We start from the raw sequence: 27,130 nt of genomic DNA on the forward strand, positions 1-27,130 counted from the left end.
ATCTTATTGTTTTATGGAGGTACAGTATTAATCAATTTAATAAAAAGAAGGAAACGAAGTCGTTTAAAGAAGCTTATAAGTAGCTATACCTGAATGGCCAGTTGTACGTTGCTAGGCAAGGCTCCGGTCCTTTACACTTGGTACATCCTGGCGCGCAACGTGAACACCGAAACTTCTTCTCGTAGTAGTCACTCTTGTTCTCTTGTAATTCCTTCCACGCGGCTGCGACGAAATTTATTTAGATACTTTTCATCGATTTTCATTGCATGATTCACTACGAAAATCTATTGGCTCTAACCTTCAACGAGGATGCCATCGAATGTAGCCTGATGGTGACTCGTGCTATAGAAACCTTCTCTACATTTGCAAGTGTACGCTCCTATTGTCCAGCCACTACCGCCAAATCCATTATTCTGATTCACACGGCTACTAGCAAATTTATACTCGCACTGCGGAATAGAAAAAAGGAAAGATGAGACATTTGTGCATATTGCAATTCAATATATGGAGGTCTATAAGGAAAATGTAAAAGTAAATTGCATTGTGTCTCCACAGCTCTAGCGTCATATCTTTATAAAGAATGTAAAATATAGCTAGAATTCAATGGCATATAATATTTCATACTGTAATTTATAAATAATTTTATAAAGCAAAAATCAAACAATTTATCACTCACCGTTTGCAATATTAACACAATTAAAAAATATACATAAAGTTAGATTATACCACTGTTACAATCTGACTTCATATGTTTCACTATTAAACGAAATTGGCGCCAAGATAAATTTTCGAATTTATGCTCAGCGATGATTGTACCATTATTTGGTAAAACGCACAGCTGATTAATAAAAGCGTTATTTAGTCGTTAAATATAAGTCCAGTTTACGTACATTCGCAGAGCATGTAACACTGTTATAAACATTGTTGTAAAAAACAAAACAATAATAATTATATTTAAATATAATCTAATTCAAGTATGTAAAATAAATAATTTTTTGTTTGCTAACATCTAAAAATGTTAAAATTTTTGTTTAGAAATTATTGCAATTAGTGAGCGATATATTGAGTCAAAAGAGTGAATATTGTCAGCACTACAATTTTTAAAGAGGAACGCAAGAAAAGTAGTAGGGAGGTCTGAGACTACTTGTAATGTTTTATATTTAGTATAAAAACCATTAAAATAATATATAACAATTTGTGCAAATTTCTTATTGGGTTTGAAGAAGTAGTTTTTTTTCTATGAAGAACCAATGAAAACGTTGAGAAAATATTGTTCTTTAAAGAGATCGGAGACGCATGCCCAAAAATATATAAATGTTACTTTTTATCTTGTATCGGGGGAATAAGTAAGAGGGCTAGGGCAAATTTTATTACATGTGGAAAAATTTGAAAAATAAGAAAAATATGCCTTTCGTCTCTCATTGTTCTGCTTTTATTACATTTTATGAAAGTATAGGTATTCAAATATATTGTATTAAAATCTTATGAAGATTGGAGTAGTCCAACTATATTTTCAGCGACATCTTTCTTTTATTGAAGCAGTTTTAGGTTTTGCCACAAACAAAGGAAAATGTTGAATAGGCCTATGCAAAAGCTGGATTTGCACTTTTAAAAATTAATTGAACATTACTCCATATATTACTTAGAGGTTACGGTATAATTTCGTAATTTTTTTATGATAATATGTTTTATCATAGTAGATACTTAGAATTTCCTCATTTTTACTTTAAATGATTTAACATTTACAAGATTTAAAAGATAAAATAGTGGTACTTGATCGTCATGTAAAAATTCCTGTTTTTCATTAAAATTGAAGTGTAGCATTCTTTGTGCATATGTATACTGTAATATAAGATATAGTAAAATAATTAGAAGGAGGGACGATAATCACTTGCGTGGTTTCGTTGTGACATTTGTGTGTTCCCCAAAACGATGCTATTTGGTTACTCGACGCCGTTCCGTGTCCACTGTTGATGGGCTTCTCGCACTGATTTATTTCGAGTCCGCTGATATCAATGTCCATGCTCAAAAATTCTCGCACACTTGAAAAACAGATTTACAAAATTATTTCATAGAAATGATTATAAGAAGAGAATCTTTGTATTGTATTATAATCGCGATACAATTTAATTTCCCGAACAGAATTTTGTGGTTTAGAGAAATGTTTACCCTTTAAATTATAACCGTCCTATTTTTTTTTTACTCATATATAAACTAATTTCCCTATGAACTTTTCTGAGCAGCTAATTTTACTGTGGAAATCCTATAAGAAATTTGTTTCCTTGACAAAATAGGGAAGTTGCTAATTTTGAATGTTGAGAAAGATGGTCGTCCAAGAAGAAAATCGGTCGAGTGAAAGAGTGAAAAAATGAGAGAGAGAGAGAGAGAGAGAAAGGAAGCAAAACATATGAGTTTATCCTCAGTGTATCCCTTTTGACACACAACATTTTAACCACATTTTTTCCTTGGACGAATAAAAGTAAAAAAATCTATTGTAATTTCTTTTTTAAAATATTCCATTATTTATTGAAACAATTAAGCATCAGGTTAATTGAGGAAGAATGAATATACAGAGAGGGTGTAACGAAGCGACCGCTTTTACTCGTAACTGGGGGAGGTTCGGGGTGAAAACCGAGTGCATTTTTAAAATTTCGTTCGAACCGATCGAGGGTTTTAAAAGTTATTCCTGTATAAAAATCACCCTTTTTTTGATCCTTTTGAAACGACTTTAACAGCATAATGAAAAGTAGAGAAAGTGAAAAAAAATTTTGGAATACCCCGCTGGTAAGCAATAGTACATTGTGTTACAAGGGCCGAAAGTTGACGATTGCAAACGAGTAACACACGATATTTTTTATGACAAGTGTAGGAAAAGTTGCTGTTTTTAGCAAACAGTCCGAATATTGATAATAGGTCAGTATCAAGCTAAGTAGTGTAAGCAGATGAAAACAAGAAAGGGGGGTCAAGGGCGCGAAGCCCCTTGCGGGGGGTATGGGGGGGGTGGAGCCCCCATAAAAGAAACATAGCAGGCATATAATAAAAATTTTAATGTATTTCAGTTTTTAATTAAAAGTAATGGAACAATTTGTTGAATTGTTAATAACAATTGAAAATATTTTAACGTCTTGTAATTATCGCGAATAACAAAGCTGTGTAGTCATGGGAACTATTAGTTTTGTTGCTATGTACTTTTGCTGTAAATACAGGTTTTTAGCATTGGCAGTATATAAGCGAACATAGCCATACTATCAGTATAAAAATTTCAATAAATGTTGTAATCGATTGATCTTCTTTTTTTTTCAATATATATACGCTATTTAATTTTCAGCCTTAGGGTCGAAAGTAACTTTTCGTTCGATTAAAAACTCCCAAGGGACGAAAGTAAAGTAAACCGCTATTGCGCATGTGCGAGTAAGACTAGCATGAAAGCAGTTACTTTCGGTTCAAAAAACTAGGCTGAAAACAGCCACTTTTCATGCACTTGTCATAAAAAAATTATTGATCGATTGCGATGATATATTTGCTATTTATTTCTTTAATTTGACTATTAAATTAATTTTAAGAATAGCCAAATCTCCTTTATTACAAGTCCAATTCAATTCATTACAAGTATCTTCGACTGAATTGATGGAAAGAGCGAATTGACGTAATAAAAAGAACAGTATCAGAAGCTAAGATGTAAAGAACGTACTAATAATTTAATAAGTAATGCATGAAAATATTTTCTTTTTGCTGACGGAGCTGAAGAGAATGGTTTAAAATCAATGCATCAATGATAGGGAAAATTAAACTACCGATTCAATGTTCACCTAGTTCCTTTAAATCGGAGTTTCGGAAAAGCTTCGGATTGGCTCCTCGATGATTTTCAGAAAGCATTACCACTGATTTTGCTTAAAATCACTCGTGAATTTGAAGAAATAAATATTAACCTACGTTTTCCCACAACATTGGTTAATTTGACACTTTTTAACTGTTTGAAGTAGGCGGAAGACAAAGGCAGAGAGAGGAAGAATAATCAATATTTACTTTCGAGTAAAACGTTTCATGCTTAAAATTTCTCAAACAAAAAATTTATAAAACGGAAAATCTCGTTTAAAATAGTTTTCTTTCTACGTACGCGCACATATCCCTTGAGAAGTTGCTGGAATGGCAGAAAGAGGAGCAGTTAGCAAAATGAAGAAGGCTGATAACAGTGGCCGAAACTAATTATTGATTTCTCTCTCTCTCTATTTTTTCTCTTCAACCTACTTCAAGCAGTTTGCAAGTGTCAAATTAACCAGGTTTATGAGAAAACGTACGTTAATACTTGTTTCTCTAAATTCACGAGAGATTAAAGGCAAAATCAGTGGTAGTGCTTTCTACAAATCATCGAGGAGCCAATCCGAAGCTTTTCCAAAACTCCGATTTAAAGGAACTAGGTGAACATTGAATCGGTGGTTTAATTTTTGCTATCATTGTTTTGAATTTAAATCATTCTCTTCAGTTCCGTTAGCAAAAAGAAAATATTTTCATACATTACTTATTAACATATTAGTATGCTATTTGCATCTTAGCTTCTGATACTTTCCTTTTTATTACGTCAATTTGCTCTTTCCATCAATTCAGTCAAAGATACTTATATTGAATTGAATTGGACTTGCAATAAAGGAGATTTGGCTATTCTTGAAATTAATGTAGTAACCAAAATAAAGAAATAAATGGCAAATATATCATTACGAACGATCCATTTTTTTGCTTTCTAGCGGGGTATTTGACAATTTTTTCTTCATTTTCTACACTTTCCACTGTGCTGTTAAAGTCGTTCGAAAAGGACCAAAAAAGGGTGATTCTTAAATGGGAATAACATTTAAACCCCCTAACCGATTTGAACAAAATCTTAGACGTGCACTCAGATTGTCATCCCGAATCTCCAGTTATGCAAAAATGTGGTCGTTTCGTTACATCCTGTATAGATAACAATATCTATAGTCAAATTAGATATGCCACTGTTGTTTACTGTATCTGTTCCTATTTTCGTTTTGCGAATTACTGGCATTAAATATGAGGAAATGTAGTTTGTTTTGTATGTATCATACGTGAAAATTCAAAAGTTCATGACAATCAAATTATATTAATTTAATTTAATTGTTTGACATATATAGTGTATATCAGCAATGATGCTCTTAACCCTTTGAGTGCCGGAGGCCGATATATCGGCTCTTGTTGCACTGGCGAGAAGTACCAGAGCCGATAATCGGCCCGCGCCTTGTAGCGCTTTACTATTTGCATTGCGGGAGAACTCTATCTCAAAATAAATTTAGAATACGTTATAAATTATCTAATTTCATTACGAGAGAATTAAAATAAATATTTTTTCGTTTTATTTCTTTGACGACAACATTTTCCTATCGCTTGGAGGTACCGAAATCTAACATAAGCACCGATGGTCGCCACTCAGGCGATATTCGATCTGCGGCATTCATCGCTGTGGCGTTGGGCCCTTATCGGCACTTGTCGACAGCGTTTCATATATAAACAACTGTTTGAGGACCCTCTCGAAATAACGTTGCATTACCGCAGCAAAACGTAGGATCAGTCAGTTTCTCCACGACCGTTGAGGTGAACAGTATATTTCTCCCAGTTGCAGTTTCAAAACGTCTTTTGTGTTATTACCGTTGTTTTCCGCTTCTGTCAAACATTGTTGCTTTTGACGAAAATTTTACCAGTAACCGTTTTATAAAAAAAATACACCGTCATGGATGACGCGGAATTAGTTCGAATGGTTGAACAGATCGATCTAACACATAGTGACGAGGAAGAAATCGTGGCATCAAGAAGTCGGCATCCACGCAGGATCTACAGTGATAGTGAAACGAGCGATGATAGCGAATCGGAATTAGAGGAACTCGATACTGTGGAAGAGTTGAGAAATATCCGTGAAGTTACCGTGGCCAATGACAGCGAACATAATCCTCGACCACAATTTATGGAAATTGCTGAGCCTAAACATATGCCAGTAAGAAATTCCATACCCAGAGCGTATTTCGATCTATGTTTTACGGAAGAATTTTTGAGCTTATTGAGGAGTGAGACAAATCGCTATGCCAGGCAGTTCCTGAATAGAATCGATGTTCCCTCAGGATCGAGAGTAACAGAGTGGAAGGCAACCACAGTGTCAGAAACGAGGGCTTTTATTGCTGTGCTCTTGGAAATGGGTATCACACGTAGACCGACACTTTTTAGCTATTGGTCAACAAACCACATACATATCCCATGGTTTGGCAAAATGTTCAGCTGAAACAGATTTCAATTAGTTTCTAGATTTTTTCATGTCGTAGGCAATGAAAAATTACCAGCATGTGATAGCTCAGAATATGACCCTTCAGCGAAATTTCAACCAGTCGTTATCCACGCAAACAATAAATTCAAATTTCACTATTCGCCTCATCAACATCTGAGTATTGACGAATCATTAGTCGGCACGAAGTGTAGAACGTCGTTGATGCAATATCTGCCGAATAAAAAACATCACAGATGGGGTTTAAAGTTTTGGATGCTGACTGATACAGTTACCCATTACTGCCTATCATTTTTTTGCTACAGAGGAGCCAGAGATCAAACTGATAAAGAAGAAATAAAGAAGAACGGTCTTGGCTACGTCGTGATTCATAAATTATTGAATATGGGAAATTATTTTATGAAAGGCTATCACGTGGTGGCTGACAAATTTTTTTACAAGCATTTCGCTAGCTAGAGCATTGTTTGGAAAAGAGACGTACCTGACTGGCACAATTCGCAGCAACAGGAAATATATACCACCATTTATGAAGCCTAAATTGCAAGAGGGCGCATCTAAGTACGCCCGAAACAACGAGCTATTACTATTAGCATACCGGGAAAAAAAGTCGCAGAAGAAAAATGTTTTACTCCTGTCCTTATTTGAAAAGGCTGAGAACAAAACGACTACAATTAGAAAAGGGAATGCTCAAATACAGGTTGAAAAACCAGCAATAATAGCAGAATATAATAAACATATGGGAGGCGTAGACACGTCAGACATGATGGTGTACTCATACTTGGATGAAAGACGAGCCGTAAAATATTGGAAAAAAGTAGTTTTCTCAAATTTTTCCCGAATGGTGCTAAATGTCTACATCTTATATCAGAACAATACAGACGGCAAAACCAAAACACGACTTGAATTTATAACTGATATTATCCAGTCGATAACCACTGAATAGGTGGCAATAAAGAGGGTAGCGCATGACACACCATTGGCTGAAAGATCAACAAATGTGCTACGTATAGGCGTACGGAAACTTCGAGGAAATTTGGAAAGAGTTTGCGTGGTGTGCAGCAGAAAGGATGGTGGTCCAAAAAGAAAATCACGCACAATTTATAATAAGTGCAACAAAGGATTGCATGGAGTGTGCATTAGCAGCCACGAATGCTAAATAAATTATTTGTGTGAGTTACAATAATAAAATTTTACACATTTACAATATATAAATATAAATATTTATGACAACATAATTTTGTTTCAGCAATGTTATATTACCTATACCAATTACCTTTGTCGAAAGAGATAATCCGCCCGGCGCCTACCATGTACCTTCGAGTTCTGTTTTATTTTTGTTAGGTAGTTTTGTTTATTTTGTTACAAAATGCATTGGAAATGCAAAGTATATACTTCATAATAATTGGCCCATATAAAATTATGATGGAAAGATGACTGTTTGTATATGCAAATATGTTTTGTATAAGAGAACTCAACTTTTACTTTATTTATAAACATTTATACCTTTGTTTTTTCTAAAATTTTAATTAAATACAAAAAAAACATTGTCATTATTTTGTTCTGTATTTCATCTACAATATATGATTTTTTGAATCATGTGATTATTGTTCCTCGTTTGGTTTTTATAAACATTTTCCCGAATCTTTGTAAAACTGTAAAATTCGGCTGGTTTTTCTCGCATAGGCACCTCTATTTAGCCCGGCACTAAAAGGGTTAATTTTAACCATATATTCTTGAGGATAAAATAAGTAGAATAGTCCTACCATATAGCATCCGTAAAAACATCATTGCTGAAATAAATCAATTTTAAACCGATCAATTAGGGCTTTGATTCAACGAAAAAATTACTTTACTCTTACTTTCGTTGACAGTTCCCTTTCGAAAAATAAAAGAAAAGTTCGCACTTCTCCATTGTTCCGTATTGCTGTACACACACACACACACACATGCACGCAACTACACCGATTATTAATATTACCTCCTAATGTCTTATATTCTTGATCCTAAAGCTAACTGAAATTTATTTTGTGTATTTTAAGGGATTCCTTAAAATCACCTATTAAATTGAAAATTCTGGGGAATGATACGGTGTTATTTGCAGATTCATTTTGGAGTCGTTTCATCTTTTCGGTGATGCGTCGTATGAAATACTCTATCTAATAAGGTAGTCGGAAAATAAGTATTATATTAAAAAAGCGATTTGAAGAAAATTTTACTATTCTATTAAATAGAGTAGATTGTTACGTTATTGAAGAAGTAAAATGATTTGAAAATCGGTTTTTACACAACTAATGTAACGGTCTTCTCTCAAAATTTCGGCCTAAACGGCCCTTTAAGAATAAATAGACCTTTCTTCATTTTATGAAAGGACAAGACACAATATTAAGAATCATTTGTTGGCTTGTCCTTTCGAAGAATGGAGGAAGGCTTATTTATTCTTGAAGCAATCTCTCAAGCTCTCCACTTAGGTCAACATTTCGAGAGAAAACTATGGCCTTACTTGAAAATTTATTTTTGAGTAATTTTGGTCTTGCAATGAGAGAGTAAACTGCTGTATCTGATAAAATAGTAAGAGTTTCAGAAACCAATAAAAAAAAATGTTTTATAATCGTTTTTTTAATATAATACTTATTTTTGACTACCTTATTAGATAGAGCATTTCATACGACGCTTCACCGAAAAGATGAAACGGCTTCAAAATTAATCTACAAATAACGCCAAATCATTACCCAGAATTTTCAACTTAATAGGTAATTTTAAGGATCCCCTTAAAATAGACAGAAATTAAATTTCATCGGCACCAGGTTCAGAAATGTAATACATTAGGAGGTAATGTTAATAATCGGCGTAGTTGAGTGAGTGTGTGTATGCGTGTACGCAATACGGAGTGGTGGAGAAGTACAAACTTCTTTTGTTTTTCGAAAGGGAACTGTCAACGAAAGCGAGACTAATGTAATTTTTCTGTAGAATCAAAGCCCTGATTTATCGGCTTAAAATTGATTTATCTTAGCAGTAATGCTTTACGGATGTCATAGTATAGGACTTCGATTTTGTTTAGCCTCAAGAATATGTGATTAAATTAAAAACATCATTGCTGTTATACGCTGCAGATAAAGGATTCAAAAAAATCTAGAGATTGGAGTGCATAATCTTGCTATATAAGAGATGGTAGTGACTTGATGGTATGTGTATGTATTGTAAACTGTGAATTGAGGTTTCGTAAAATCATTACCCAACATAGTAGTGCAGGGTCTAACTTCTTTTTATTTCTGGTAAAATGCTTCTTTATATTTCAATTCTTGCTAATACTCCCCCGAGATGTCTCTTATCCCGTCGACGTCGTACTACAAGAAAGCGCTCCTCCTCACTTCTCTCTCAACCTAGCGCCACACGCAGGTGGCGGCACCATCGTATAGCGTTATCAAAATAAAATTATTTGCTTCGTCTTTCTTAGCGATAGAGTCTACAATATGCACTTGCCATCGAGATACCACCGTGTCTCTTGATTGAACAATATTATTTTATGTTACGTACTATATTCTGACAAATAGTTTTGAAATCCTATAAAAACAAAAGATTCGCCTGTAAAAAAAAGGCGATAGGTACATAGAAATTCTAGCGAAAATAATATCCTATAGAGACCGTGCACACCAACACAATGATAGCGAAGTGTCAATGTATAACTGCATACGTATAAATAAATTACACTCAAAAACTGCGAAAATTGACTGATAGTTTGCGCTGACAGTATGCATATACACCAATATACATTCTTATCTCACTGTCATTGTGTTGGTGTGCACGGTCTCTATTAGAAGATAATATTTTTTTATTACTCTTTTACTAAAATAAGTAAATAATATTAAATCGAAATGAAAGTTAAAATGCCAAATTATCTATAATAACATAGAATTTAAATTATAATCATAAAGAGTCCTTTTAAATAGGAAAATAATTAACCGGTTAACTGTGTATGTGTGGCTATGAATCATATATGTACAAATAAAGATAAATTTGCAAATTTTAACGAGATTTCAACCAAACTTCGTATACTACAGTTTTTGGGGATGCTGAATCCAAATTTAATAACAGAATTATAAAATTGAATATGGTGGATTTGAAATGGCCTACTTCCAATGGTGTCTTTTGATATCTAATCGGAAAGTAATCATCAGATGATGACGGTGATGGACTACGTAAATTTTTATGACGTTCAAGCGGACTAGTGGTGGCTAAAATTAAAACTAAATAATTATACGGTGTACAATAATAACGCGAACACACCCTATATATAAATTGAATTTTTATGACATAAAATGAAGAAAATCAGCTTTGTATCCTTGAATTTCATAATATAGCAATAAAAATTATGAAAAAATAATTTTTACTGGTCAATTAAACATCCTTTCAAATGAACTACAATCAATTGGAGAAAGATTTTTAAAAGCAAACAAAAATTGCAACCAACCCCAATTTTTAACTATTTCGAAGGGGTTAAATTGCAAAAATCACCAAGAAAATCATTTTAGCGATATAAAATACCCCTATATACCAAATCTTGTTCCATTTAATAAATTTTTCACGGCTACCAGTTATGGCACGGAAAGTAGGAAATGCTCTGCCAATTAACTGATTAAACTTTCTGTCCAAAATTTGAGATTGGAGCCAAGAAACTACTTACATAGGATTTTGATTATTAGGTAAATTCTATACCGCGATAATGGTATTATAATAAAGTCGATATTTGTCGTTACTAAAAATTTTAGTAGGATTTTGCAATTTCATAAAGCAGGATCGGGCAAGTTGCATTTTGGATTAGAAGCTGATTTTTGGTTTATAAAGTTTCAATATTTTGTTTATTTAAGCATGTGTATGTTTGCGCGCGCGATTATTCTTTAAATAATATATTTTTATAAGTAATTTTAAATTTTAACTTTCCTTTGTTTATTCCAATGATTTCAATTTTATAAACATCTCTTTGAGGTGAATAATGAAAATTAAAAGCTTATACCATTTTGGTTTTAACTATGTTCTGAAGTGAAGCGTACATTATCATCCTCTGCTAGGATTAATAATACTTGTCTAGATTATTGATTTCGCTACGATTTTTAATTGAGAATTTCTGTATTTCTAATAAGTGTTTCGTAGATTTTTACTTAGTGAAGTCACATTAATATTATTTGTCTCATCGAATTAAGGAATAAATCAACAATATAATCTCCTACTAGGATTCTATTTTCGCTAGTATTTTTATGTACTTGACGTCTTATTTTTACAGGCGAAGCTTGTATTTTTACAGAATTTATATTTAATATTATAAGAAGGCAGTGAAAAAATATTTCAAAATACATCTAAAAGGAAAAATAATAGCTTTAAGATTGTCAAATTTTTAATAAAATATTTTGTTTTTAATATATAGGAACCTCCTTAAAAATAGAAAGATGAATATCCATCTACTTCTTTGTTGAAAGATATCACTTTCACTCTCTAACGAGCCTATTAGAAAACATGAATCAATCCAAGAATTTGAAACAAAGAGGAAACTAAGGTTCGTATTTGGTTTGTATAGTACAGCTGAGCCAACTTTACAAAAGTTAAAACAATACTTTAAGACTTTTCAAACCTTAATATCTTTATAAATAAGGATACCAAGAAATAATTATAAGGGGTTTCTATTCAATATTATCGTCTTTTTAGTTTATTTTGCTTGACCATGGCTTTCAACGTATTTTGTATAAAACGATATATCTACGTACAGGGTGAGTCAATATATTCACTTGAAATTTTTTGCTAAGAATTCAAAGGTTTTATCTGAAATTCTGTTTATTATTAGTGGTATATGACACAAGAATTGATAAAATTTAAAAGGTTAGCTATTACCATGTTTTGAATAATAGCCGCTAATTTTAGTATGAAATTCAAAATAGAGTATAGGTATAAAATAATACATTTTTATGTAAATATCAGAATAACCGTAATGTAGCTACTTCAAATTAACTCAGGTATATGGCTAGAAGCGCCCGGAGCATTTTAAAGAACGGAAATTAAGAATTAAATTATTTTTCAATTCAAACGCGCATTACATAATCAAGATTTGTCTTGATAAGATTAAATAACAAATATTGTTTTTTACAATTTTTTTATAAAAAATGTATTTACTCAAAATGGTTTAGAATCTTTTTGTTATATTATAAATTATGGCCGCTCTAAAAAGTATTGCATCGCTCTTTAAGGTACAACTACATTGCGGGAAATTAATTCTTCTACATCTCAGCTAACTTAGCTTTCTATTTTTTAGGAAAATATTATAAATGTGCTAATTCTATAACTTAAATGAAATAAATTGTATATCAACACCATATTTAAATTTTATATTTTGTCTATTAAAATACTAAGCGCTACACACCGTAGATCGGAGCAATTAACGTTGAACAACCACTTCGTCGTTATTTCTTTTCAATACATATTTTTATACTAATTTAATATTCTTTATTTAAACTAAATACTAAAAAATTGTGTGTGGTTACACCGAGAAAGAACGAAACAGATCATAGCATGAATTTTAACCATTCTTATGCCACGCACACATGCAACTATCACTAACAGTAAGAAGAATATTAGACAGCACCTATGAATTAATGTTTACAAATTCAAATATTACAATAAAGAATATAAGTTTCCATTTAAACATATCAATTCAATTTTTAAATCGCATTCATACCTCAGTCGCAACTAAACTTAATCTCATTATATGATATATCTTTTTGAAAGATCGTAAATGTCATAGAAAGGAAAATAATTAAAATTTAAAAACTGACAAAATATTTTAGGTGGGCTCATTATACAACTCAAACTGTATATTTTAATAAGCTTAATGATTTGTTTAGTAGAACTGAAAGTATAAATAGTTATTTGGATTATATAATTTTTACTACATAGAAAGAGAATATTTGTACAAACCCATGTCGGGTAGCTGGTGGTCTGATGTTGACGCTGTAGGAAATGAGCCATCGGTGGTCGTTGCAGGAAAAGTACGGGATGGTCCACCAACCCCTGTAGGATTCAATCGGCGATGACTGCATGAACTTTGGTGACCTGAGACCACACGCAAAAACGCCGCACACCGCCATAGAAACTTCGACTGCTTTTTAAAACACGTATTTCGTGCAAGTACGATAGATAACTTGTTATTTCCCATGAAAGAACATCATCAGGCTAGTCAGGCTGGTCTAATACGCGTACGGCACTTCACGGTCATCCGATTAGCAGAGTCGGTAAGTTGTCATATTAATTTCAGGCCACATTGTTGCAAATCGCGACGCGATACCCTGAAGTTTGCTAATATTTGCACACAGAAATAACGATATACCAATAAATATTTGTCATAAAAACGAATTATTAACCTATTGATTCATTTCTGTATTTGCTCTAAATCGTTCTTGTTACGCACGAAATAAAAGCAACTTTCGCGTGAATAGAGCTAATCATATTACAGTACATTCATGTGTACTTTTCGCGGTAATTTACATATGCATCTCTATAGATGTCGAGCAGTTTCTACAGCTTCATACGTACGCGATATGTATATGAATGAAAAAAATAGGATGATGAATGATCGTGGAGCGCCTTCGAATCGTTCGCCGTAAATCTTCGGGAAATCAGATATGTTCGATGTGCAAATAGTTTTTACTGCATTTCAAGAATAGGATTTTACTAATTCTGATTCCATTTAGTAGATATGTTTTGCCGAAGATAATTCGGAGAAGAGATCGACCAAATACTTTGAAATTGTGCAGCGAATTAGCAAAGCTGTGCTTGTAAGTCAGAAATTAACTAATATTGGCTAAAAGCTCAAGTGTCAAAATATAGAGAGCGTAGTCAGCCATACCGTGAGGCAACAATTATTTTATCACAGTAGTTAAAAATAATTACACTAGTAAAAAGGGGATGTTTGTGATACGTATCTCAATTAATTATCAATTAATTAATTCAAAAATTCTGATGTGTAAATTAATCAATAGAACGTATGGACGATACAATGGATTGACTCTTTCGTGAAGTAGGAATTTGGGTGAAGGTAAGGATATCTCAATACAAACTTGAAATTTCGTCCCAGTCGAATTTGAGGTTGAAAAATTATTGATGTTAAAACATCGTCGCATATTTTGACCCTTTCCGAGTGACAGACAGCACAGTGCAGAGTGAAAAAAATTGAGAAACAAATGACGAAAAGCACCCCGCTAAGTGGTAACAATTATCGACTGCATAATAGTACATTTCCTATTTACTTCTTTAACTTGGTTCATAAAAAAACAAACCAGGTTTAGAAAAATTCTTTTCATTACAATTCTAAACTAATTCAGTAGAAAAATGAAATTATTCTTGTGCATGCATATCTGTGTATCTGTGAGCATGTGTTTTATCTCTCTCACTTTCTTTTTTCTCTCTTTCCTTGGTACAGTTGTGTGTGTGTGTCATTTGTCTTTTTTCTGATTGATTTATTAATTAGAAATTTGATGATCGTGTATGCAGAAGCTTCCAGAAACTTTTAGATACGAAAAAATGAGTGTGCGAGTAAAAGTTGCTTTGCTTTCTTCTTCTAATGTTTTAAACGATTCGGAGGAGTGAATTCTAGATCGAATAAAATCGATCGGAGCGTTGACCGCGAGTGAGTGTTAAGTTCGGCAATGAAGTGATGGTTCCGCTTTGGGGTTGACGTAGGTCGATATTGGTTGCCGTCTCCCCTTTTTTATTCGAACCAGAGTTTACTAAAGTGTGAGGCACTATGAAAGGGGTATTCATTGGAGTGGAATTAGAGTTCATGAATCGATAGTGCTGTCACCAGGCATGTCTGAGCCTGGAGAAAGAATAACTTGCTGTCATGTTACGTCGAATAGTTCAGGTATCTTATATATTTTTTTATTAAATAGAAGATTTGTTATTTGGCTGTCGAAAAGATATTAATGCTACAACCCAGCATCCTTTAATTGTAAAATAATAGATAATTTGTTAATTTTTGTCGTAAAACATTACTGCTGCCATTCAGCTTACTTTGCTTGTGAAATTGGATATTTTGGTTATCGGAAAACTTTAATTAATAGTTTGGGTATAATTATTTCTTTATTTTTGTTCTATAGAAAATAGCTGCTGCAGATGAGCACGGCTTTTACGTTATCATTTTGAAATCCATTATTTTAATTTACTGAATATGAATATCTTGTTATATTTTTAATCTGTATCGAGCCATCCCTGCATATATCCCCGTTTCTACACATGTAAACCTGAACAGAGAAGTCTCTGTTGAGATGCCTAGTCTGATGGAAAATGAGTAAAGTCCAATAACTTATGAATAATTTCATTGAGAAAACTGAATGTTTTAGATATATTTCGTTACAGAATATTGGATAATTGATCCTCTCCGTTTTTGCCGTTATATTGATTAGTAATTTCATTTCATACTTATTGCGCGATTGAGATTTTGTTTAGTTTTAAGTACAACAATTTTGTTTGGCTTATCCCTCTCCTCTACAACTATCTATTAAAAAGAGGACTAAGCTACTATTCGAATCTGTGCTTGGCTTTGGCAAATTTCGCTGCAAAGAATGATTTTTATTTTAATCGAATTTGCGGGTTTTGGATATTTTGTTTTAGAGAATTTCGGTTGCCGTTCTACGGCTATATTCTAGTTGGTTTTAGTTTCATTCTGGTTATCGTGTGATCCCTCTTCTTCTACCTACTTTTTATCTCTTTTTGTTCTAATTTTTTACTCTTTCAGTGTGTTGAGGGTGGGTCGAGCCGTTAGTGCGTTGTGAATTTTAGTTAATTTTTCGTGCTCAGGGAGCCAAATCTTATTTTCGTGCGGTTGCCACCAAGTTTAATCGAATGTAGTGTTACGTCTTGATTGAGAGTTAGTATGTTTGTGTAAATTAAAGTCTGTCGAGAATTTTACGTGCACATGGTGCTAAGTGAAACTTTTTAAGGTTGTAGTAGCCAAATGATTTTCGTGCGGTTGCCGCTAAAGTGGTTATTTTAGTGCGGGATTCGCCAAGAATAATTGAATGATTTCGCGATGTTAAGTATTTGAGTTTTCGTGAGTTGTAGTTTGAGTGATTGAGTCCGTGCGATTTGACTGTTTGTTAGTTGAGTGTGATTTCGATTCGAGTCTTTGAGTTTTTCGTTTCCTCTTTTTGTTTGGTGATCTCGATTTACAAACCTCGATTTACTACCGTTAAGTCGGTCTTAATTTTGCTGTCGTTCATATGATATTCGGCAAGCTGAAACTGGCGGCCGAAAGTAGCGGCCGATGACTTTGTTTTTTCGCCGACTGTACACTCAATTTTTCCCCTTTCCCCCTCCATTGCTCAATTGTCGTACTAACACATATGAGCCTAACCGTGAAGTTGCTGCTATACGGCGCGAGAACTAACGCACGGCGCGTAAAGAGGACACACCAGACTCGACGCACTTAGAGCGAATGCGCATCCTTATATATAGATATAATTTGCGCCTCGCTCATACTGACACGCCGCGCCAATATACATTTACGAATATTCTATTACCACGGTAAAACGATCTAAGAGCATTTCCAAAGATGCACAAGACCTGTGAGAGCAAGCAAAAATTCAGAAACTCTGCATTTTTGCGTTTTCCCTCCTTTAGGCCAGTGCTGCTTAGTGAAGGACACATAGAAAAATCCTGAGAAAATTCAGGCATGTTCCACTTTGATGGCCAAACGAAATAAAGGCATTTCCAAAGATGCACAAGACCTGTGATCGAAGAAAAAGAATCGGAACTTGTGCATTTTCGTGCTTTCCCTCCATTAAGCCAGTGCTGCCTAGTGATGGACACATAGAAATTTCTTGAAAGAATTCAGAAATCTTCTCTTTTATTGTCCATTCATAATAAGATCATTTCCAGTGCGTCACACAAAAATACGAAATTACGGATTTTCTATCTTCTCTCACAGATCTTGTGCCGCTCTGGAAATGCTTCCATATTGATAGGGCATTAATTGCGAACGTTCATGCATATTTTCAAAATTTTTCTATGTGTCCATCACTAGGCAGCACTGGTTTAAAGGAGGAAAACGCGAAAATACAGACTTTCGGATTTTCTTACTCCACTCAAAGACCTTGTGCATCTTTGGAAATGCCTTTATTTCGTTTGGCCATCAAAATGGAGCATGCCTGAATTTTCTCAAGAATTTTCTATGTGTCCTCCACTAAGCAGCACTAACCTAAAGGAGGAAAAACGCGAAAATAAAGATTTTCTGATTTTCTGCCTGCTCTCACAGGTCTTGTGCATCTTTGGAAATGCTTTTAGATCGTTTTGCCGTGGTAATAGAATATTCGTAAATGTATATTGGCGCGGCGTATACAGTATGAGCGAGGCGCAAATTATATCTATATATATAAGGATGCGCAACCGCTCTAAGCGCGTCGAGTCTGGTGTGTCCTCTTTACGCGCCGTGCGTTAGTTCACGCGCCGTATAGCCGCAACTTCACGGTTAGGCTCATTGTGTTAGTACGACAATTGAGCAATGGAGGGGGAAAGGGGAAAAATTGAGTGTACAGTCGGCGAAAAAACAAAGTCATCGGCCACTACTTTCGGTCGCCAGTTTCAGCTTGCCTGATATTCGTTATGCTCCGTATTAGACATTTGCTTCTAGATTTTGTGTTTTAATTCCAGATTTTAGCATTTGCGAATTTTAAGTTAATTTAGGATTTCTGTAGTGGAAATACCTGGCACTTAACAATTAAGTTTGTAGTATAATTTGAAGAGATATTAGCCGTTTGAGTTAAGTTTGCCAAACTAAAATTATCTAAATTATTTTGTGTGCTGTCGTAGACACTACTTTATAGAATTTAATTTGATTATTGAATATTTGTGAATTATCCTTGTTAATTAAAGTTAATTCTTATTGTTGAGTTCAGTTTTTGTTAACGTAAAGAAACCCACTTGAGGTAATCCCTCCAGTTTCAGAATTTTAGAGTTTCTGCATTTTACGTTTCTTTAGCATTCCTCAACCAAAGCTTGAAATATCGCATTGATAGCCGAACTGGGGAAAGCAACGTTACACCCTCTGCACAAATCATTTGAAGAAAAAAGATTTTGTTACAAAAACAGGACAGTGTAATTATTTTCTTTTTTTACCAGCATCTCTCTTATATTATAATTTTTTATGATATTTACTAAATCTGTATAAGGTGCAGTTAAACCAACTTTAGGTTTAGATTCAGTGCATGAAAATATATACATAACCATACTCGGTTAAGATGAAAAAAATATTTCTACAATTTTATGTATCAATTAATCTGATTTTTGGCGATTTTGGCCAATTTTAGCGGTGGTTTTTGTAATTTATTAGAAATTTTCTGGTCATACGATCAATTGATTAGATTTATATTTAGCGTATCAAAATTTATAAAAAAATATACCTTGCTCATATTATAAAATTTATACTGTATTTTTTTATAGAATTGAACGCGATTTCTGCGGTTTTTGACCAATTTTGACGGATTTTGAATTTTTCTCAAGATTTTGGAGGTGTTTGATTAAAATGGACTTAAGATTCACAATCAGCGCGTCGAAATACCTAGAGATAGGTGGGTTTGGTTCAAGGTACAGACCACTTTTTTTTTGCTGTCTGATTATTCGCATCTGGCTTCTTGGCCCGTTGCCCTCTGGTGATTATTTCTGGAACCTTAATAAATTTTCATAGTTTTTAAGCAATTGTAACATTTTGTAAAATATTAATAATAAATAATAGTTCTAAGTAGGATAAATATGTACAAAGCAGGCATAATATTTATATTAGCGTGTATACAAAATAAAGCTCTTAAAGTTACACAATCGAATGCGATACTTTTATCTAAACTAATCTATATTAACATGTTTTTGGAGTAATGACAGCTCTATTTCCATGAATAAATCTTGATATATATATATATATTTATATAACATATTAATGCTAATTTTATATAATTACAAATAATATTTATCCAAATATAATAAATTACAATAATAATCTTAAAAGAATATAAAAACACCTATTATAATAGTTACAATTTCTCCAAAGATATTGCATACGATCGTTTAATTTAATTTACGCCCTTCATATTTTTAAACATGCTAATATAAATATTGAACATATCTCGCACATGTTCATTCTATTTATAAGTATTATTTGCAATTAATATATTACAAAATATCAAAATCACTTAAAACTTATGCAGGTAGATGGTGTTTCAGAAATACTCACCAGAAGACGACGAACCATGAAGCAAGATGCGAATAGAAATCAGCTTCATTTTAAAAGTCTAACTCTATCATACTGACAAACAGAAATTACCACTGCATAACCACTTAATCATACTGCCTGATGCTTTTTTTCTTCATCGTATAATCACATCCATTATCATTTATCCAAATAACAATATCTTTAAGAAAAAAAATAAATAAATAAAAAAAAGTTCAAAAAAACATTTTTATTTGAAAATTGCATTTCTAAAGATATTATTTACTTAACCCATTAACGTCCAAAATGTCAAAATTTCTTGCACGTTTTCAAAGTGATTTTTTTCTATGTAATTGGCGTTGAAAAAATTCTTGAACCACATATTCTGATGTAAAATTGCATGCTCTTTCAGAATCCGTTGCCAGAATCATGATAAAACTCACAGGAAAAGAGATATGCTCGATTGAAACATAATAAACACCTAAATTTTCGAAAAAAAAAATTTTTAGGATTTTTTTTCGAAGTGTTACGGTGAAGATATCACCTTGCGACCGTGATCAAAGGTGATCATGGGAGTTGAAGTTTAACAGGGAATTTTTTTGTTGACCTTGAACCATCGCTTCTTTACAAAAAGGCGGAAAAAACGAATTTTTTTTTTTCAATCTTCATCAACTTTTTTCTCGAAATCTATGGTCTTTAGAAAAAAATTCATAAAAAAAATGCCTTAGAATCGCTCGAGGAACATTCTCAAATTTTTTCAGAATTTTTTGAGACAATTTTTGATTTTCCGGGAAACTTGTGAAATGGAATTTTCAAAAATGTCTCCAAAAATTCTGAAAAAATTTTAGGATGTTTCTCGAGTGCTTCTAAGACATTTTTGTTCTTATGAATTTTTTTCTAAAGTCCATAGATTTCGAGAAAAAAAATGATAAATTTGAAAAAATAAAAATTCGTTTCGGCCGCTATGTTCTAAAAACCTATTGGTAAAAAACGATTTCTGTGCAAATTTTAGGAAGATTTTTTTACTCTTAGCGTTACCCAGAGACTACGGCGTGGACGTGGTAAAATTCTGTCTCCTTTGGGGTGCTTTTTTCCCGTGAGTCCCCTTGCCTCTCACGTCTCGGGGTGCTTGTTTTCCGTGAGTCCCCTTGCCTCTCACTTATTCATACTTTTAGGTGTGCTTTTTTAGCCAACATTTATTGCAAATATTTAAATTACATGTTTTGCAGAAAATTCTTGTTCTTATTGGACAGTTTCCATTCGAACAAATCCTCAATTTGTCACTATTAGATCGTCCATGTGCTTTACTTTTGCGACTACTTTTTTGTAAGTAGTATTTGGCAATCGAAATAGTGAACTCTTTTATTCCAACTTTTTTCTTTCCATCGTTAGCAGCATTGAAAATTACAAGAGAATTAGTAATAGACGCCTGTATAAGTCTCATAAAAACTACCCATGTCCATTTTTTTGATCGTATACTTGGGAGTATGTCATTGCAATGTCCGTCATGCAGGTCAACACCTCCCATGAATTTGTTATATAGGTGAAAAGCTTGCGGAAAAGGTATTTCAATTTTAGATTTAGCCTCTGCGCTGTATCTTTTTGAAATAGATAGAGGATTGACACCTGCTGCAGTTGAAGCTATTGAGACGGGCTTCGAATCCATGATAGTAATGAAATTTATGCCACTGTTTACGTCGTGCTTCACCACATATGTCCCTCTTGGAGCTTTCTTATCATGCACATTTTTTTCTTTGACTCGATTATCTCTGATAGTACCAGTGCATTTCAAACGCAATTTCTTCAAAAGTAATACCAAATCCATGTTCGTGAAGAAGTTGTCAAAGTACAGATGAAATTGAGAAATTTTGTTATAACTTATTATTTGAAAAAATGGTTGTAATAAATATAATACTACTCGTTAACCTAAAGCACATTTAGATAACTTATCTCCAATTTGAGAATTCTTGCCGCAATAAAGATCCAAATTCAGTAGATAGCCGTCCGAAGTACACAAGCCCCAAAATTTCAAACCAAATCTTATCGGTTTTCCTCGAATAAATTGTTTCAAAACAGTTTTTGCATAGGATTTGGCCATCATCTCATCAACGGATAGAGCAGCTCTCCATATTCCGAATTTCATGATGTTATTTTAAGAAAGTTTCAGTAGAGAACGAACGCGCCATCCTCGATCATTTGAATCTTTGTCTTTGTTTTTTGAAAACTTCAATTTAGATTTTGTGATTTCAAATTGTTGGCGAGACATTGCAGAAGAAACTACTTCATTAGATAAATACGGATCAGATGACCAGTAATCTCTCTGTGATTTTCTGGGATTGAATGTAGAAAAAATAACTATTCCAATAAAAGTATCAAGATCTTTCAATTTCAGATTATAACCATTGTCTTTACACGCATCAATAATATATTTTTTCATTTCAATAGAAAAAAAGGTTTCAAACAATTGAAAAGGTTCGCTCCTACGTATTTTCTTTTTTTGCGATTCGGACAATAATACTTTATCTTCACAAGAATCAGGGTGTAACTTTTCACCCTCAATCCAAGTGAATTCATGACCTTTTTCAAGTTTATCTTGTTTTTCAGAATAATTTGCACGAGCTTTATTGTAAGTGATATTGGGTATTTCATGTTCGCAATCTGAATCAAAATCGGAACCAGAATCATCGGAACCTGAATAGTCAGGATCCGGAATCAATACGTTGCGTTCTGAATCACTATCTGAAGAATCTGATTCATATTCAGAAGATCTTACACGTTTCCGCGACATAATGTATGAAATTAATGATTTCGTTTATTTATCACTCATCCGTATGTACAAAAATACGAAAGAAGAGAACAAAAAAAGACGAATATTCATGAATACATGAGACCAAAAATTACGCTTATCTGCCGAAATGAAATGGAAATAAAGGATGAAATTTTTGTCGGAATCTATAAGTCTTTGAAAAAAGAATGAAAATAAGTTAGAATCATTCGAGCAATATTGTAAAATTTTTTCCGAGTTTTCGTAGACAGAACGTTTTTTTACCAATAGGGTTTTAGAACATAGCGGCCGAAACGAATTTTTATTTTTTCAACTTTATCAATTTTTTTCTCGAAATCTATGGACTTTAGAAAAAAATTCATAAGAATAAAAATGTCGTAGAAACACTCGAGAAACATCCTAAAATTTTTTCAGAATTTTTGGAGACATTTTTGAAAATTCCATTTCACAAGTTTCCCGGAAAATCAAAAATTGTCTCAAAAAATTCTGAAAAAATTTGAGAATGTTCCTCGAGCGATTCTAAGGCATTTTTGTTTTTATGAATTTTTTTCTAAAGACCATAGATTTCGAGAAAAAAGTTGATGAAGATTGAAAAAAAAAATTCGTTTTTTCCGCCATTTTGTAAAGAAGCGATGGTTCAAGGTCAACAAAAAAATTCCCTGTTAAACTTCAACTCCCATGATCACCTTTGATCATGGTCGCAAGGTGATATCTTCACCGTAACACTTCGAAAAAAAATCCTAAAAATTTTTTTTTTCGAAAATTTAGGTGTTTTTTATGTTTCAATCGAGCATATCTCTTTTCCTGTGAGTTTTATCATGATTCTGGCAACGGATTCTGAAAGAGCATGCAATTATACATCAGAATATGTGGTTCAAGAATTTTTTCAACGCCAATTACATAGGAAAAAATCACTTTGAAAACGTGCAAGAAATTTTGACATTTTGGACGTTAATGGGTTAAGGTTCCTTTCAATAGTATTACTGCTACACAGGTTGAGAGTTTGCTTTGATATAATTGTTAATCTATTACCCATGTCACTTGTAAGTAAAAGTTTCCTCTTACTGCATTTATTTCTACACTTGTTTTCCGGTATTACTTTTATTAGTTGATAGTAAGTTTGGTAAAATAATAAAAGAGAAGAGAAGGAGAGTGTCACACTGTCAGCTGAAGCTAAAAACTACACCTAGTAGAAGAAACAGCGATAGAATGAAACCCTTTTCTACCCAAAAAATTAATTAATGAATACATATATATTTTAACAGAGAATACCAGTATCAGAAGTAATTTCTCCAATAGAACAATTGGTATTTTAATAATCAATATAAAGAAAATACTCTTAAATATTTGAAAGGTACTCTTGACTGACTGATTCAGCTCTTATATGAAAAAAATTATATTTTTTTTATTTAAAAAAAAAAATATTTTAGTATCATTATGCGTGATAAACTAAATACCCTTGTGAATGAGAAAATTGTTTATTCCCTATATATTATATTTTCTCAATTCAAGCTTTATCTCAATCGTGGATCCTCTTAAATCTTTGGCTTGAAGGAAACGGGTAAGTGGTAACCGTTAATCAGTAAAATCCGTTCCTTGTATCATTACGGCATTAACATTAAATAATTTTTCTCTTTCAATAGTAAAACAATACTTTCGTACATTAGACATTTAGTTTTTAGACTACTATTTACATCATGGCTTTTGATACTTTCCTTTTGATTACGTAAATTCAAAATTTTTTATCAATTCAGTTAATGAGAGGAATTTTAATTTTTACTGAATTAGTTCAGAATTGTAATGAGAATGATTTATTTAAAATTGATTTTATTTTAATAACCAATTTAAAGAAATCAATAGCTAATGTGCTATCATGCGATCGATAATATAATTGTTCCTTCTTCATGCGGGTGCTTATCGTGTCATTTGTTTCTCCACTTTTTTTATTCTGAACTTTGCTGTATTGCCTGTAGTCGTTCAGAAAAAAAATGAGTTTTTAAATCGGGAATTACTTTTCAACCCCTCAACCGAGTCGAACGAAATTTTGTCTTCACTCAGGTTGCCACCTCAAACCATGTTTTAAGAAAAGGCGTTCGTATTTTTGCGTCCTGAATATATTTTATTACAAAACAGCTTCAGCAATTAAGATATAATCACGAGTATGAATGTATGAGTGTTGTATTAATTGTATTATTTTAAGTGTACGAGAAAGAATGTGAAATAGACAAGAAGGAGAGATATGGTAAGAGTTGTCAAGGGATATTTGATTCTAAAATGAATAACGTTATGAGTACGAAATCAGCTAGAACTACGATAACTACCTTACCAATAAGGCGTATTTCGAAATATCTTTAAATTCGTATAAATAAAAAATATTGTAAAAGTATTGTTTGTATTGCAGTTCTGTTCCGAGTTATTATTTAAAAAATTGTATTATTTATTATAAAAAGGGTTATGTTAATGCACAATAATATATTTGAGACCCAAAATATCAAGGCTATACTGCACTTAAACAGGGTAAGATGAACCAAATTGGTCTCTATGGAAAAGTTCATATTCCTAAAATTATACAATATATTGTTGAATGAAGTTTTAACAGCTCAATGCATCCACTTAAACAGATATTCATTTGAATAAATTACTTTTTATCTTAGTGAAATTATAGTATACTATGGAGAATTATAAATATATGAATAACTATTTTCGTGGGTTGACTAAAAAGTTAAAAAATTTAAGCTGAATCAATTCTGTAATATGCTTCTGGAGAAACATGATAGATCAATAATTGTTGAAGAAGATATATTAAAGTCTGTGTTAAAGACTAATTACCACAAGTGTAATATAGATACATACATGTAATATTAGATATAATATGAATTTAATTAATTAAATGCCTACGATATGTCGAAAGAAGACGTTATGAATTCTCTATTAATTATTGTAAATTACATCGTTAATAAAAAACGCAAGCTGTTCGCCTGTAAACTGTGCAGGACGGTAAAGCAATATAGCGTGAAGATTTGATTTTTGGTGTATTATGGAATTGAAAAAAATGTAATGATAATTGTAGAGTAATCATATATGAATTAAAATATTCTGTTGAAGAAAGGATTGAGGAATATTTCAGAATAGAGAATTATAACCGCATTCGATTGCCGTATGTAGGTTAGGTATATACATGTGATGTTTAATGTGCGATGCTTCGGCAATGTGCAAATAAATAGGCGTGAATAAACGATATATGAAATAAGTGGTAATGTCGTTTGGTGTATGAGGACGCGGCAAACCTTAATCCCGTGCTTTCGCCGACGTTCTCGAACCAGGGTAGCTGGGGATCTGGCCTCGACCCTAGTTGTAGGGCATGACTCTCAACCTTGGAAGGCTCACCCACGCTTCCAGGACTTCGCTTCAACCAGGCAGAACTGATAACAGCCCCCGTTGACGAATTTAGAGCTATAACTCTTGCCTCCACAGCGTCATCGACTGAGAGCAACAATGATTTTGCCAAAGCATCTGCAGAATGATGATTTTTTAGTTAAACACAATAGACGTAATTTATCTTTGAAAATGATTTAAAATTAATAGTCGTTGTATTATATTATGTATGATATATATGATGAATGAATTTTTTTATATAAACACTACCGTCCATAAATTTGAAAACACCAAATTCAACATCAATTTAATTTAAAAGTTTAAAAGTAAATAATATTTTGAAAATGTGTGTCCTTAATCCGTTTATGAAAATAGAAATTTTTTATTTTTTGAGTTTTTTTTTCTACTAAGTGAAACTATTGAGTTAGATATCTGTAGTACAAACAGGCGGTTTTAAATTAAAGTGCTATATCTTTCAATTATAATAAGAATTGAGATTTTTTTCAAACTTTCAACGAGAGATACCGAAAAAAATGCATAATAATTTATTTTCAATATTCATATAAAAGAAATATCTTTTTCAATTATTTAAGTAACTGTAAAATTAAATTAAAAACGAATTATTCAAAAAACCTTTTAGTTCGGAAGTAAGTCAAAAATAATTTCTTTTGCATTTTTGTATACTAATCTGTATATTTTATACTTTGAATTGATAGATAAAAGCATCCTCAAAAAGGCACAAAAGTCTCTAATAATAATCACATCTGTAAGTTCGTTTTCTTGCAAAATTAGTTAAACAAATTGATATTTTCCAAGCGTTTCTTCAATAACTTTTAATATTGATCTAACAAAAAATTATTCTTTCCATTCTTACTCATAGTTAGATATTCTACAAAACAGATGCTTTAGAAAAAGTTCAACTAATTGTTTTCTATATTAAAACACGATTAATAATATTAAATAACTTGAAAAATATATGTAGTAACAAGATATATACAAAACATAAATAATTATTAATAAAACTTCATTGTAGTATGTCATTTTGTTAGCATACCATTTTATTCTAGTGTAATAACTTGGATCAGTCAGGTAAATTTAAAGGAACCTACAAAAAACAAGCTCCGCCTGTAAAAAAAGGCTACAGGTACATAAATCGTCTAGCGCAAGTAATACAGCAAAAGAAAATATTCTAATAGAAAAGAATAGTGAAATCTACATAAACGTTAGGCAAATATATATTTTTAAGGTGAAAAAATATTTAAAAAAATGGTAACAAAATAAGTTATTTTCCAGGAGCCCGTTTTATGCACTAACATTAAATAGCCATATTGTGAAATTATGAGAAGCAATGCTTGTATAGTAAGATAGCGACTTAGGTATGAACATTATAGGCCCGGCAAACATCTTTTTTATGTTACCATTTTTTTTCGAAATTTTAACTTCTGCCACTGTAAAA

General features: G+C 32.5%; 1 protein-coding gene across 4 annotated transcripts in view; it reads right to left on the bottom strand.

Annotated features, from left to right (window-relative positions):
- LOC136778139 (probable G-protein coupled receptor CG31760) overlaps window positions 1–27,130 on the bottom strand; it is a 278,811-nt gene that overhangs the window by 122,528 nt on the left and 129,153 nt on the right. For 3 of the 4 annotated variants that reach the window (XM_066734758.1, XM_066734756.1, XM_066734751.1), the window contains exons 5-9: window positions 25,587–25,812; window positions 13,238–13,330; window positions 1,892–2,042; window positions 299–449; window positions 90–222 (exon numbers count right to left, since the gene is read on the bottom strand). In XM_066734758.1, coding sequence (XP_066590855.1) covers window positions 90–222; window positions 299–449; window positions 1,892–2,042; window positions 13,238–13,330; window positions 25,587–25,812 — 754 coding nt within the window. Of the gene's footprint in view, window positions 1–89; window positions 223–298; window positions 450–1,891; window positions 2,043–13,237; window positions 13,373–25,586; window positions 25,813–27,130 lie in introns of all 4 variants that reach the window. The other variant, XM_066734765.1, reaches the window with a different exon arrangement.

This window comes from Prorops nasuta, unplaced genomic scaffold (genome assembly GCF_024137725.1).
Source record: "Prorops nasuta isolate Cenicafe-Biocafe unplaced genomic scaffold, Cenicafe_Pnas_1.2 PNAS00002, whole genome shotgun sequence".
Taxonomy (NCBI): domain Eukaryota; kingdom Metazoa; phylum Arthropoda; class Insecta; order Hymenoptera; family Bethylidae; genus Prorops; species Prorops nasuta.